We start from the raw sequence: 15,454 nt of genomic DNA on the forward strand, positions 1-15,454 counted from the left end.
CGTAAAACTGTTTTAATAAAATAATAATCTAATTACCCAAAATAGGTTCAAAAATAAAAAAATGTTATTTTCAAAATATAAAGGTGAAATTTGAATTCAATAAATTTTTCTGAGTTGGAAAATGTATCTTTTGCGAAAGATTTTTGTAAAAATGTGTACCAGTGCTTAAGCTGGCAGTACCGGCCCTAGTCTGTTCGGTACCGTGTTTTGAGAAAATAAGATTTTAAAAATTGAATTTATTATTTTGAAAGGACAAAATAAATTTAGAATTGAAAATCGGGCGTTAATCTTAAAAGTTTTGGCCAAAAGTGGGCCAAACAGACCTAAAACGCTAATGGGTTGGACCGGGCCCAAGGCTCAACATATATATGCTCATTAAATGAGCTTTCAAATCATTTTCACCCCAAAGAGGGAGAGAAATGTGGATTGAGAGAGAAGGAGAAAAAATGGGTGTCACTATTCATTGTCACCTTCCGGGAGCCATAATTAGAGCTACGGTGCTCCGATGGCGAGCCGTTTGCGGCCACGCGAAACTCTTGTCGAGCTCGTCATTTCTAACTAAGTTTTGTAGGTAAGAACTTGAAACTAGCGCTCCAGTTTTCTGCCCTAACATTTCTACGATTTTGGATTTGTTTTTTGAGTAGATTTGTGATTTTGTTTGTTTAGGGGTGGTCTAGCATTGGAATATTGCTGGGTCTTGCCCCTAATATCGTTGGGTAAGGTAAGTCTCTTCAAACTCTTATGATTTGATGTTTTGGCTAGCCATAGTGTTGATTCTTGGTATGTTATATATGTATAGCTTGATACTTGGTGAGTTTTGGAAATGGTGTTGGTGCTTGAGGATTGTTGATCTTGTTGAAATCAAACTTTTGGTGTTTGGTGCATTTTGGGAATCGACCAATGTATGGTTTCGGTTTTCTTTATGTAATATGTAATGTTTATGTAAACTTAGGCTAGTGAACCATAGGATAGGATTGAATTGGATATGTGGTTATTTGAACTATGTTTGTGGTATATGCATGATGATGGAGATTGAGAAAAATGTATATGTTTAGGTATGATTGTGGTAGCTTCTAATATGATGATGGATTGATGTTAATTGTTGGTGGTTATTAATTTTTGTGGGTGATGGTGATTGTTGAGGATTGTTGGTGTTGATGATATTTGATGATTATTGATGTTTATGATGATTTTGATGGACTAAGACGGTGATTGTTTATGTTTGATTATGAATGTTAATGACGATAATGAGTATGGAATATTGTGGTTGGTGTTGTTAACAATTGGTGGTGATGGTGAGCTTTGATTTTGATTGAGTTGAGGAAGTGAGGAGGTTGATAAAAATCTAAGTTAGTGAGGGTTGAATGGTTTTTAATAGTGAATGATGGGAGATGGTTGAGAAATGTTGGTATGAGGCTTTGTGTTGGTTTTGGGTGTATTTGTTTTGGTTTGGATTTGAAGTTTTGGAAACTAGAGATATTTGTTGAATTTGGTAAAAACTAGTTTTTGGTGAACTTTGATGGATCATAACTTGAGCCTCTGTTTTCGAAATTGATTAAAAATTGTCTTAAATTAAAGTTCATTTAAAGATCTTTAAATTGGTATAAAGTTTGATAAAAATAGATTTTTAGAGAGGAAGTTATGAACGTTTAAAGTTTGGTGTTTAAAATTGATTTCTGCAACTTTACAGAATTTTGCAATTCTGAGATGGTATGCGTACGCGAGCACCCTATACGCGAGCGTACTATTCTATTTAGTAGCTATGCGTACGCAAACTTATGGTATGCGTACGCATGATGGGCAAAATTTTAAGTATGCGTACGCATACATGTGGATGCATACGCATACACCCTGTTTTGCTGAAAGATGATTTTTCTTTACTTTTCAAGGGTTCTCTAACTTTCCAAACTTCTTTATCCATGGTTTAAGATTGTTAACTAGCAATTAGGCCTTAATACTAATAGAGATGGGTTAATGAATTATATTGGTGATTTTCTGTATGAGTTTAGAAGACGGAGACTTAGGGTATGGAATGTTGTGAACAAAATTAGTGTATGTTGAGTTGTGAAGTATCTCTTGGGAAAAATTTGAGAAAGGAGAATGATTATGATGAAAATGAAAAGTTGATGATGGTTATGATGAGACTGGAACTTGAGAACCTGGAAAAGAATGATGAATCTGTTGGATTATATAAGAGTGTGTAGGGCTTATATTCCTGGCGTGGCTGTTTTTCTATGTTGCAAGAGTGTGTCAGGCACTATAACCTTTGAATGATTTATGGTGAGACAGTGGTTGTTGTTTCCTTCTCTGCTACATGAGTGTGTAGGAGCTATATCCATGGCGTAGTAGACTCCCTGCTGCATGAGTGTGCGGGGCCTATATCCCCGACATGGCAGATTTCTCTGCTGCATGAGTGTGCAGAGCCTATATCTCTGAGCGTGGCAGGAAGGCTACCTTCGGAAGGATGTGTCGGATTGGCATTTATGGATCGACAAGTGATATCACGAGCCAAATAGGATAGACATTTATCATATGCATCTTCTATATGCTTGCTTGCTTTGATTACTTGAGCTATGCCTATTTGAATAACATGCCTTAATGCTAGTTGAATTACTTGCTGTATATGTATATTACTTGTGTTTTATTTATTTGCATTACTTGTGTTTTCTGCTGGGATTGAGGAGGCTTGGTAGGCGGTGGCGATGCTATCGCACGAAGGTTAGGTTGGCAAAGGCTGTGGGATACAGCGGTGTGATTAGTATTAGTTAGAAATTCCCTAAGTTTAGATAACCCTGTTGACGGTTTATATTTAAGTTATTTATTTTGTTTAAGCTTGAACATCTGTTTTCGATGTAAAGTTCTAAGATTGCCTTTGGCGTCCCAAAACTTTAAATCTTATATATTGGGCACTGTTACCATACTGAGAACCTCCAGTTCTCATACAATATATTGTTGTTGCTTTTCAGATGCAGGTCGCAATCCACCTCGGTGAGTTTGCAGATGGTGACAGAGCGGAGGATCTTTTGTTGTCTCTGTATTTTGATTATTTGTTGTAGTATTTTCTCTCACATTTTTATTTTAGACTTTATGGCCTTAGAGGCTTGAATTGAGAGATAAGTTGTATAAACTGTTTTAAATTTCCAAAACTCCTTTGTATTTCAGTTTGATTAGCCGGCCTAAACTCCGCAGGCTGTGACTAGTCCTCTTTTCGGTACATCTTACTTATATATATACATCTTGTTTAATTTAATTATTGCCTTGTGTATCTTGGAGCTAGCTACAAAGTTATATATATATATATATATATATATATATATATATATATATATATATATATATATATATATATATATATTATGTCTTGTTCTGTCCGTGCCTAAGCGTTTTAGTTTTCGTGTGTGAACGCTTCGCGTATTGTAATTTCGCTTTATGCAACTTTGAACTTTATTTCTTTATCGGATTTCTAGTATTACTATTTCTTTCTCTCTCTCTCTCTCTCTATATATATATATATATATATAATATTATATGAGCCTTAGAACTGTCGTGACACATTGTTATCCTTCGCTTTACGGCGCGAGATAAGGCTTAGGCTATTAGTGTGTTACATTTGGCGTGTTGCACGTCAGTTCTTTGCTTCTTAAAAAATACTTTCCTAGTTGAATTTCCTTACTTTTCTTTTGTTGTCATTCTCCTACAATTAACAAAACACAAAAATACTCAAAGTACTAATAAAATAATCTTAAAAATTATATAATTAACAAATAAAAAATTATCATCTTTCTCTAAAAAATACTAAAAAAAAGTACTTAAAATATTTATGCATCAAATTTCTACTATATTCAATTGATCTTTGAGAGAGACATTCTCAATTTTAAGATCTTCATTTTTTCTCTTACATTTAATATATTTTTAAAATTTTGGAACAAATAATTAAAATAATACAAATTCTCAATTGATAATTTAAAAAAATATACCTCATTGATGTCATCTGATTTACTATAAGACAAACTTGTGCCTCATGATTTGATTCTTCTCTTTCGATAGAAGCATTTATCATAAAGATTTACATTATGGTCGAACTAAATTCACATTTATAATAAAAATTTAAACAATTATATATTAAATATGCATATTTAAAAGCCAACAATTACCAAACTGGAAATAAATCTAATCTAATATAATCTTCTACTCTTCTCCTGCAGAAGATTAAAATTTATTTAAATTAATTTAGATTGGTTGAGTGGTCAATTTATTCGTCTACTTAAATAAATATCGAAAATTTGAATCTCATCTTATATATATAGTAATTTATTTGTCAATAACATACTTTAAATGAAACTCAGATTTACGACAAATTAATTTTTGTCCGTCATACCGAAGAATAACGTGGATAACAAAAAAAAAAAAGTTATTAAAAGCAAAAGAGAAGGGATAAATATGTAAAATCAGACGCGGCTAAACCCTATTGGGGCAACGGTATAAAAGGCGAAGGATAAGCAACTTGAGAAAGAGAGTGCCGGGCGCCCAACCTCCCCGCCATTTAGCATAAAATCCCTAATTACAAAATCCAAACACAAACCCTTCTTCTCTCTCTCTCACACACACACGCACACACATTTACATTCACATTCACATATTCTCTTCTTTCAAGTCTTCCCTCCTCTCCTGCTGCCAACCCAACACTCCAAAACACAAACAGAAGAACTACCTCCCCCACTTTCTGCAACCGCATCCAATAATAATATAATAAATACAAAAACCGAACACAACATAATCCTGTTTCTGTGAGCGGTTCTCTTTGTCTCTGATTTTATTGAATTGAATTTCGATCCAAAATTCAAGCGATGGCGACGGAGCAGCAAGTGGCCTTGATCCTTGGCTCCGACCCGACTCACCTCGAATCCCTAATCCAGACGCTGACGTCAGCCACCACCAACGACCAGCGGGCCCAGGCCGAGTCCCTCTTCAACGCCTGCAGGCAAGCCCAGCCCGACTCCCTCTGCCTGGGCCTTGCCAGCCTCCTGCACTCCTCCCCTAATCCCGAGACCCGCACCGTCTCCGCTGTCCTCCTCCGTCGCCACCTCACCCCCCGAGGCGGTGACGATTCCTCGTCCTTCCTCTGGCCCCGCCTCTCCCCCTCCACCCACTCCACCCTCAAGTCCCTCCTCCTCACCTCCCTCCACCGCGAGCCCGTCACCTCCATCGCCAAGAAACTCTCACATACAGTCGCCGAGCTCGCCTCCGCCCTCCTCCCCGACAACGCCTGGCCTGACCTACTCCCCCTCCTCTTCCAGTGGGTGACATCCGACCAACCCAAGCTCCAGGAGATTTCCCTCCTCATATTCGCCGAGCTTGCAGACTACGTTGGCGAGGCCCTAATTCCTCAATTGACGACCCTCCACGCCGTTTTCCTCCGCTGCCTCGGCCCCTCGTCCACCTCCGATGTCAGAATTGCCGCCCTGGCAGCCAGCATTAATTTCGTGCAGAGGTTGACGAGTTCCTCCGATAGGGACAGGTTCCAGGATTTGCTTCCGCTGATGATGCAGACGCTGACGGAGGCGCTGAATTCCGGTCAGGAGGCTACTGCACAGGAGGCGCTGGAGCTTTTGATTGAGCTTGCTGGTACCGAGCCAAGGTTCCTCCGGCGGCAAATTGTGGAAGTGGTAGGGTCCATGCTGCAGGTTGCTGAGGCTGAGTCCTTGGAGGAGGGGACAAGGCATTTGGCTATTGAATTTGTGGTGACTTTGGCTGAGGCGAGGGAAAGGGCACCGGGGATGATGAGGAAGTTGCCACAGTTTATTAGGAGGCTGTTTGGGGTTCTGATGAATTTGTTGCTTGATGTGGAGGATGATCCTACTTGGCACAGTGCCGAGCTGGAGAATGAGGATGCTGGGGAGACCAGCAATTATGGTTTTGGACAGGAGTGTTTGGATAGGCTGGCTATTTCTTTGGGTGGGAACACGATTGTGCCGGTTGCCTCCGAGCTTCTGCCAGGTTACTTGGCTGCTCCTGAGTGGCAGAAGCACCATGCTGCCCTCATTGCACTTGCGCAAATTGCGGAGGGTTGTTCAAAGGTATGATGCTGGTTCATAGGTGGTTTGCTTAATTTGTTGCATCGATTACCATTAGGATGTTGTTTCTTGGAAACTCTTGAGATGGCTTTTATATTTATAATTGAAATTGTTGATTGACTTGACTTGGAAATTTGGGTAATATTGAGAAGAATTATAGTGTATGTAATGAATATATGTTCAGCTGGAGGCTCAGTAATTGTAGTTTAAGGGTGGGAATCGGTGATGCTATCATATTGCAAAGCATAAGGTTAAAGAATCTTGGGCACATGATATTAAATGTTACACTGATGGATAGGGATGGGGAAAATGAGTAGCACTCAAATGTTCTTTGTGATAAAAAAGGTAGTACTCAAGATTAAAAGGAAGTCCTCATTGTACAATTATAAATGTGCTGATGTTATATTGGGTTGAATGTTCAGCAGTGAGAGACCAACCAGAAAATGGGGTCAGTGCTATGATGATGTTGTGTTAGAGGAGTGAACACGGTAGGCAAAACAGGATTAATAATGAAAAATTTGAAAAAATGTTGGTTCAGACGTTCAGTATCTAGTTTGAAAATTACAAGAACATGGCCTTTGTAATATGTGGAGAATGCCCACATAAAATGAGGATTAGAATTAGACCAATGCTGGAGAAGCAAAATTATGTATTAACTATTGGTTAGATTTTAATTGTTTGGCTATAGACATGGTTTATGATAAGACACAATGTGTTGTCTAATATTTGTAGATGGCTTCACTTAATGGAATGAGCTTGGATTATTGTAATTTTGATTGAATTTTAATGCATTAGTGTCAGTATGGTATCAGTGTGTTTTTCCTGTGCATTGTGTAAATGGCAGCCGTTAAGATGAAAAGAAGAAAGTAATGACTAATTGACTATACTTCTCTATGTGTTCAGGTGATGATAAAGAATTTGGAGCATGTGTTATCAATGGTTTTAAGTTCATTTAGTGATGCTCACCCGCGTGCACGATGGGCAGCTATAAATGCAATTGGTCAATTGTCCACAGATTTGGGGCCAGACTTGCAGACTAAATATCATCACTTAGTGCTGCCAGCGTTAGCTGGTGCCATGGATGATTTTCAAAATCCCCGTGTGCAGGTTTGCCCCTTTTCATAGACCAGATACATTCTCTTGTGGAGTAATGCAAGTTAGGCACTTAGGCTTCTCCATTTTTCACCAAAAGAAATGTGTGAATTTGTTGTATATGACTTTATGTGTTCCATGTTAGGCTAATATGGGATCTATCTATCTTTTGTGTATTTGTATTCCAATTGCACAGTTGTCTTTTGATAATTCATTTGCATGAAAAAAGACATCAATGCTGTCTCCATTTGGTACTTGCATATTGCAGGCTCATGCTGCCTCTGCAGTTCTAAATTTCACTGAGAATTGTACCCCGGAGATCCTAACACCTTACTTAGATGGGATTGTGAGCAAGCTTCTTGTACTCCTGCAGGTATTTTACTGTACATGTTTAGCTGGCAGAAATAGCTTGGAATATTTTAATTTAAAGTCTTAACTTGGAGATTATATGGTGTTTTACCTTGCTAGGCATCTCAATGTGGTCTGAAATAAATTTCACTTTATTGATTGTTTCTGGTTCTCTTTTTAAGCTACAACAGGATCTGCACTTTGCTTTATCTAGTTTTATTTTGTCTCAACTGAATTTCGAATATATTGTATCAGATTGAATGTTGGGTAGCTATCTAGAGAATAACCTTAATACTGTAGAGATAAGTACGTGAATTAGAAAGTGAACACACCAGACGAAAGAGAATTAGGAACGTGTACTTAGAGACAAGTTGGGGTAGTACCTACTATGAAAGATGGTAGTCTTTTTCTTAAGGTGATTACATCATTTATTGAAAATACATGCATAAGGCATGGGAAGGGAAGTTGATCAGATTCGGTAAACAATTAGATTTAGACATGTTTTATGATAGGACATTATGATGTTCTTTGATTCCGGTACTAGAGTCCTACCTAGTGAGGAAGACTTGTTACTTTATGATGACACTGGTTAGTGTAAGCCTTAGGTTTGTCAGTTTATTAATTTTTCCTTTCATAATTACGTGTTTTTAATAAAAATCCTTTTGTAAATTATATGTGCCCCTTGTATATATTATCAGTATATTTGATCCATTGTTGTTAAGGTTTCATAATTCTGAAATGTTTTATGGTACCTGTTTATATGTTTTACATTTAAGATGGTATCTATGGAGCTTTATGGTATATTTTTTTCATCTGTGACTTTTGTTCTAGAATGGGAAGCAAATGGTTCAAGAAGCGGCTTTGACAGCTTTAGCTTCAGTTGCTGATTCGTCACAGGTGATTTATGCTGTCAATCCTGCCCAACATAATTACAACATTTTCAACTTCTGTGCTTAAATAAATTAAAAATACTTGTGTCAACAGGAGCAATTTCAGAAGTATTATGATGCTGTGATTCCTTACTTAAAGGCTATTTTGATGAATGCAAATGATAAATCTAATCGAATGCTTCGTGCCAAAGCAATGGAGTGCATTAGTTTAGTAGGAATGGCTGTTGGAAAGGAGAAGTTCAGGGATGATGCCAAACAGGTGATTTTTAATTTTGTTCATTGCATTCTTGTGTTCCTTGTTCTTTTCTCTGTACTGCTACTGGTTGTAAAGTCAAGATTCTATTTTATACGATTATAGATCACCTTTTCTCTGATGATATATGGTTTTTATGCTTTTTCTTTTACTAGGTCATGGATGTATTGATGTCGCTGCAACAATCCCAGTTGGAGGCTGATGATCCGACTTCAAGTTACATGTTACAAGTATGGGCCTTATACAGTTTTGGCATCTACTCTACAATATGCTTATATCAATTAGAACCTAAAATTTTCATTTGCCTTTTGTGCTTTCAGGCATGGGCACGGCTTTGCAAATGCCTTGGGCAGGATTTTCTACCATATATGGGTTTTGTCATGCCTCCTTTGCTACAGTCTGCACAACTTAAGCCAGATGTGACCATTACATCAGCAGATTCTGATACTGAATTCGATAATGATGATGACAGGTTTTCCTTCAGATTTAGTTTTAACTTAAATGTTATAAATGATTGATATTGGCTCCATGGTTTTACATGATATTATATGTTTCTGGAATTAATTCATCCTTCATTTTGCTTTTTTGCAAAGTCCTTTCCACAACCCACGTTTGATAATATTGTTTGAGAGGGAAAGTGAAAGCGGGAGAGTGAAACAAAGAGAGTAGTTTGAAGGGTTCATTTTGAATCGCTAATTGCTGAAGCACTGAATCTGTGCTTATATACCGTCACAATGCCAGAATTCGAAAAAATAATGATTATCCAAAAGCAAATTTACTCACACTGATCAAGTTTTAGTTGTTTGTGGCACTTACAAAAGATTGTTCAATTTTAGTGGATATTAGGTGTGTGAATGTTGGAATTTCCAATGAGATATAGACAGACCTTGTTCCATTGCTGACATGGAGGAGATGAGGTCCGTGATACGATGATGCATGCATTAGTTTTGAATATTCCGGAGTGACACGAGACGTAGCTTCAGAATTCAGATACCAGGCAGAATCTGTAACAACTGATTCAGAGGTGGCTATGGTAGTAGAATAGTGAGGAGCAACAATTGAAGGTATAGGAGTCCTAGAAGGAGCATGTGTGGTGTAGGAGGGAGATTGATTCGGGGGAAATGAAGATGATGTAGTTGCATGATTGAGATATATGCAGAGCTATGATTTGGTAGAAAATTAGTAGTGTAATTAGGAGAGTGAGAAACAATAGACATAAAATGGCATATGTTGGAGGTGGAGGGTAGGAGGGTTGGAAATCCTGATCGAACCTGTGCTAGCAATTAAAGTTGGAATGACCTGGCTTATTGTGGAGCAGACAGGTTGAAGCATCCATTGCGTCCCTGCCACCACCAAAACAACCACCATGACAGCCACCATATTCTCCTCTGGAATTCGTGACAGCTTGAGACGCACTATGTGCCTGAAGCGCTGGTACAAAGGACCTCTGCCCATGGCTTCAGCTTCAGCTTCGTGAGTCATGAAGTGTGCCTCTACCTAAGTCACATAGTAAGGTTCAGATCTAGTGTCTATGGAGGTGATGAAGTTGAGAGCTGTTGTTGAGAGCATCCTTAGGCAACAAAGTTCAGATTCAGATCTAGTGTCTATGGAGGTGTGCCTCTTCCCAAAGTACATACTCCTTGAGATGCGGTTGTTCAGAGCACCCTTTGGTGACACAAATTTTAGAGGATGAAGAGCGCACTAATCGATGAGGCTGAAGTCCTAATTGCTTTTGATTGCCGATAGAACTTGTCGACGGTAGGGAAGATAGTTCCATTCGTTGAGTCGGAGATATTTAGAAGAGGACGTGGTAGAGGAGGTGGAGGAGGAATTATTGGTGACGATATATTTACCAATGGAGGAGCATCCATGCTTTGAAATGTGAAGCTCTTGATACCATAATAATAGTGTTTCAGAAAGAGAGAGAAGAGAGAAAGTGAGATGGAAAGAGACTGAATCAGAGAGAGTAGTGTGAAGTGTTATTTCGAATCACTAACTGCTAAAGCACCAAGTCTGTGCTTATATACATAGAGGGCAATCTTGTTCAGCAAGCTTGTGCAAAGGGTAGAAGAGTCTTTACATGCCTAAGTTAATTAGGGGAATTATGCCTAGCTAACACTTGCTCACTGCCTAACAAATCAACTTAACTGTTTCTAACTCTTCTACTCAGCTCACTGTATTTTATTTGAGTTTCCATATTGCGTGGTTCTTTTAAAATGGTTTAGACTTTAGATCTTTTGAGATAATTTGAGTGTGGCCCATTGCTTCTACTATTAGTTTGTATCTGCATGGCATTATCATTGACAAGAGTTTCACATTTTAGATTCTGCTTATATTTTCATATTTTTCGTTTTGGACTGTTTACTTTGATACTTTCGATGGTTGAATTGTTTTCAACCTTAGTTTGTGGAACACATGGAGGGAAACAGAGCAGCTTAAATTCAGATTGAGTGAAAAGTAAATTTTGATAGGACACTGTCAAGTGTCAAGTATGTGTGATTCATGGGGAGATTTGTTCATTTTAAATAGGACCTAGTAGACTCAAGAGAATCGCTGGCATGCAACCCCCCCACCACGAAAAAATTTAACCATGTATTTTCAGGTCCATTTATCATTGTGGTCAATATCATGAAATATTGGGGAATAAGCACTTGTTCTTAGATAATTTGAGCCAGTTCTAAGAAGAAAGATAAATTGATTATACTGATTGATTTGTTCACCTTCTTGAATATTTGTAGCATCGAAACAATCACTCTTGGGGATAAAAGGATAGGAATTAAGACAAGTGTCCTGGAGGAGAAGGCTACAGCCTGTAACATGCTTTGTTGCTATGCAGATGAGTTGAAGGAAGGATTCTTTCCTTGGATTGAACAGGTTTACTTTCTCTTACATTTTATTGGAACTTTCCATACCCATAATTGCTATTATCATAATTATTGTTTTGGTCAGGGGCTAACTTTGCTTAATTATCTACTAGGTTGCTTTTACATTGGTTCCTCTTCTTAAATTTTACTTCCATGAAGAAGTTAGGAAGGCGGCAGTTTCAGGTAATTTTTTTAGTATCTAAGATCCGAGTGTTACTGCTAGCTTGTTGTCCTTTTTTTTCTTCCTTTTTTATTTTATCATGCCAGTTTCAGCTTCCTGTCTAACCTGAGGGAGAATCTGTAACAGAGTGGTTTTTGTCTTTTTTGGTAGCCCTTATTGAATTCATGTTTTTAATCCCACTTATCCGTTATCATTTTTCCCCGATAGCTATGCCGGAACTGTTATCATCAGCAAAATCAGCTGTAGAAAAAGGGCAAGCACAAGGTCGTGATGAGACCTACATAAAACAGCTGTCTGATTATATAATACCAAATTTGGTGGAGGCTCTACACAAGGTTAATGTCCTCCCGTTGTTCAGGTTATTGATGTGGAATCAGTGGTTTCTTGTGCTTGTATTGATGCATTTTTTCATCTATCTTTCAGGAGCCAGAGGTAGAAATTTGTGCAAGCATGTTGGATGCATTGAATGAATGCATACAGGTCTGTGACATTCATCTATGGTGTCAAATAACTTATATTATTTATGCAGGTTTTCAATTTTCTGTAAGCTGTTTGATCCTCAAGATAGCTTGGACTTTTGTCTGACAGGTCTCTGGACCACATCTAGATGAAAAGCAAGTACGAAGCATTGTTGATGAGATAAAACAAGTCATTACAGCCAGTTCATCAAGAAAACACGAAAGAGCAGAGAGGGCCAAGGAAGAGGACTTTGATGCTGAGGAAAGAGAACTACTCAAAGAAGAAAATGAGCAAGAAGAAGAACTTTTTGATCAAGTATATATTCAAATTATTATTATTATTATTATTATTATTATTATTATTATTATTATTGGCTCATCAGAATAAATATATTTTTCATGTTTGCTTACCTTCCTCTTAAATTGAGTATCATTTTGTTCTAGGTTGGCGATTGCTTGGGCACTTTGATAAAGACATTTAGAGGGTCTTTCTTGCCTTTCTTCGATGAGCTTTCATCGTACCTGACGCCCATGTTTGTAAGTTACTCTCCACTTGCCTCACTTTGTATTTTATGTTGCTGCTGGAATGAGTCCTCGAGTTTAGTTGTTGCCTGAAAGTTCTATGTTGTCATCATTGGTCTTCCATAGTTTCATTGAAGTCTTTCCTTATGGCAGACTACATTCTGAAGCAAAATTTATCATATTGGAAAAATCTTTTTCTGCTTATACTATTAGTACTCTTATTAGCTGTCTCACCTAAATAATGTGGTGCTTAGAAGCATCTTAACAAGTCGTTGGTTCAAATATTTAAAATTATAAGAGTGTAAAGAAATCTGTAAGATTTTGAATTTCTTGTATGCTTAGGTGGAAAATTTATCCCCTTTTTGGTTGGGCTGGGGAGTCATTTTTTTATTTTGGGTTTTTGTTATGAATTACCAGTGAATTTTCTGTAAAATTGTTACCAGCTGCAAGGATAAGTTGCTATATACAACTACTCTAATATTCCTCATGTTTGTGAATACAATATTTACTTTGACTTTCGAACTTAAATTCTATTTTTTATTGCTAATAATAATCAGGGTAAAGATAAAACTTCAGAGGAAAGGAGGATTGCCATTTGTATATTTGACGATGTTGCTGAGCATTGTCGTGAGGCAGCTCTCAAGTAAGAACCCCTTTATTTTTATTATTTTTATGTTTATTGTCTTAATTTTCATGCACAACGCTTATTCTATTCCATTTGTTTTGATTTCTTTCTTTTAACTTTTAATAGCTTGTCTATAGATATGGTTCATGATATATGAATTAATCATATTGTGTGATTTAAGTAGCTAACCCTACCTAGCAGAAAAATACAAAACTGTATTTGAATAATGGTTGTGTTCTATTCTATGTTTTTGAAAGCTCTTTATGTTATGGATACAGGTACTATGATTCCTACCTTCCATTCTTACTTGAGGCTTGCAATGATGAATATCCAGATGTTCGGCAGGTTCTTTTTTTTAACTAGAATTTGTATCTAGGTTTTATTTATTTGAGATAATTGGCTTTCTGATTCCACAAAATCAATTATTTTTCCAGGCAGCTGTTTATGGGGTTGGTGTTTGTGCGGAGTATGGCGGATCTGTTTTCAAACCCCTTGTTGGAGGTTAATTGCTGACCGCCCCCCTCCCTCCCTCTCCAAAATGTAAATATGCGTTTTAGTATATTGTTTTGATCAATTTTTGTGCTCCATTGCAGAGGCGCTCTCAAGGTTAGATGCTGTTATAAGGCATCCGGATGCACTGCATTCTGATAACATAATGGCATATGACAATGCTGTTTCAGCTGTTGGAAAAATATGTCAGTTCCACCGCGATAGCATAAATGCAGCCCAGGTGATTTAAATTTGGTGCTTCAGGCTCCTATTCTTTTGAAGTTCTTGTTATTTGTTGTGCACACATGTTGATTTATAGTATAACGAGGGGTGTCATGTTTCAGCTTTTGCTGAAACTTTGTGACTTTGTTGGGTAAATGATCGCACAATCCCATTGGGTAAATGATCAGCATAATTTTACCAACAATTGATTTTTTTTGGTAGACAATCCCTTTGTTTAGTTATGTTGGACACTAAAAATTTTGCAATTTATAATTCACTGTTTTCAATCTCTTACCATTTGCTCTGGATACTTGGTCCTGAAAGTGTTAGTATAAAATCGTTTCTAAGTTTACTCATTCGTAAATTGCTAGCAGAAAAGTTTAGAGCAGCAATCAGTTGTGCCGTTGGTTTCTAACATCCATTTGATTATTGCTTGGTAGCAGGTTGTTCCTGCCTGGCTAAGTTGCTTGCCTATTAAAGGTGATTTAATCGAGGCCAAGGTTGTGCATGACCAACTTTGTTCAATGGTTGAAAGGTAGAGTTCTAATGCAGAATGCGTTGACTTAGACTGTTTACCTAATATGCTGCCAACTATGTTCTTGGTGGATAAACTATTGCATTCAATTTCAGGTCTGATAGAGAACTCATAGGGCCAAACAATCAATATCTTCCCAAAATAGTTGCGGTTTTTGCCGAGGTACAACCATTCTGCCGACGATACTTGAATGTTACTAGTACTGCTTAGTTCTAGTTCAACTTCCTTTTCATTTCTAATGCATGCATTTTCGTAATGTAGATTCTATGCGCTGGTAACGATCTGGCTACTGAACAAACTTCCAGTAGGATAATCAATTTGTTGAGGCAACTTCAACAAACTTTGCCGCCTCATACCCTCGCTTCGACCTGGTCATCCTTGCAGCCTCAGCAGCAGCTTGCTCTGCAGTCGATCCTATCGATATCAACCTAGTAATATTTGTTTTGTTACCTTTAAAGATGCGCGTGTCTATAGTCATTGGGTATTGCAGTTGTGCCATTTGCGGGTAGCTGCTATGTCAGGTGAGGTCTAATCTGTTCCTTTTAAGCATTAAAGTGTCTTTCTTAGACCAGCAGCTGTGTCTGGTTGGTATGTCTTAGTTGCTGCATCCATATTTGACAATGCAACTCGCCGAGTTGGTTGGATGAGAAGCAAAGTTTTGGGGTTTATTTGTGTACATTTAAGTGTCAGAACTTGGAAGGGATTTTGTGTTTAAGGGATGAACAGCTTGGAACTCGGTCGACTTTGGATGATGGGACGAGGTTCTGTTGCTGAGCCATGCTTGACTCAGGAAAATTTCATAGCATTCTTTCTTTTTTTCGTTTTTCAGTTGTACCAGTTTTGATGAGTCATAAAACATTGTCACAGTTTTGATTAATTTGTATATCTGCTGGTTTCTTTC

General features: G+C 37.7%; 1 protein-coding gene across 1 annotated transcript; it reads left to right on the forward strand.

Moving 5' to 3' along the window:
- Positions 1–4,506: 4,506 nt before the first annotated feature.
- Positions 4,507–15,454, forward strand: LOC107604976 (uncharacterized). The gene is made up of 20 exons (XM_016306706.3): positions 4,507–6,077; positions 6,978–7,181; positions 7,435–7,539; positions 8,346–8,411; positions 8,499–8,663; positions 8,813–8,887; positions 8,978–9,129; positions 11,396–11,531; positions 11,635–11,704; positions 11,910–12,037; positions 12,126–12,182; positions 12,291–12,476; positions 12,605–12,697; positions 13,240–13,325; positions 13,586–13,652; positions 13,742–13,808; positions 13,901–14,037; positions 14,462–14,553; positions 14,649–14,715; positions 14,815–15,454. Exons 1-20 carry the CDS (start codon positions 4,848–4,850, stop codon positions 14,983–14,985), a joined length of 3,354 nt encoding a protein of 1,117 aa, XP_016162192.2. The 5' UTR covers positions 4,507–4,847; the 3' UTR covers positions 14,986–15,454.

Source organism: Arachis ipaensis, chromosome B6 (assembly GCF_059453495.1).
Source record: "Arachis ipaensis isolate K30076 ecotype BB chromosome B6, ASM5945349v1, whole genome shotgun sequence".
NCBI lineage: Eukaryota > Viridiplantae > Streptophyta > Magnoliopsida > Fabales > Fabaceae > Arachis > Arachis ipaensis.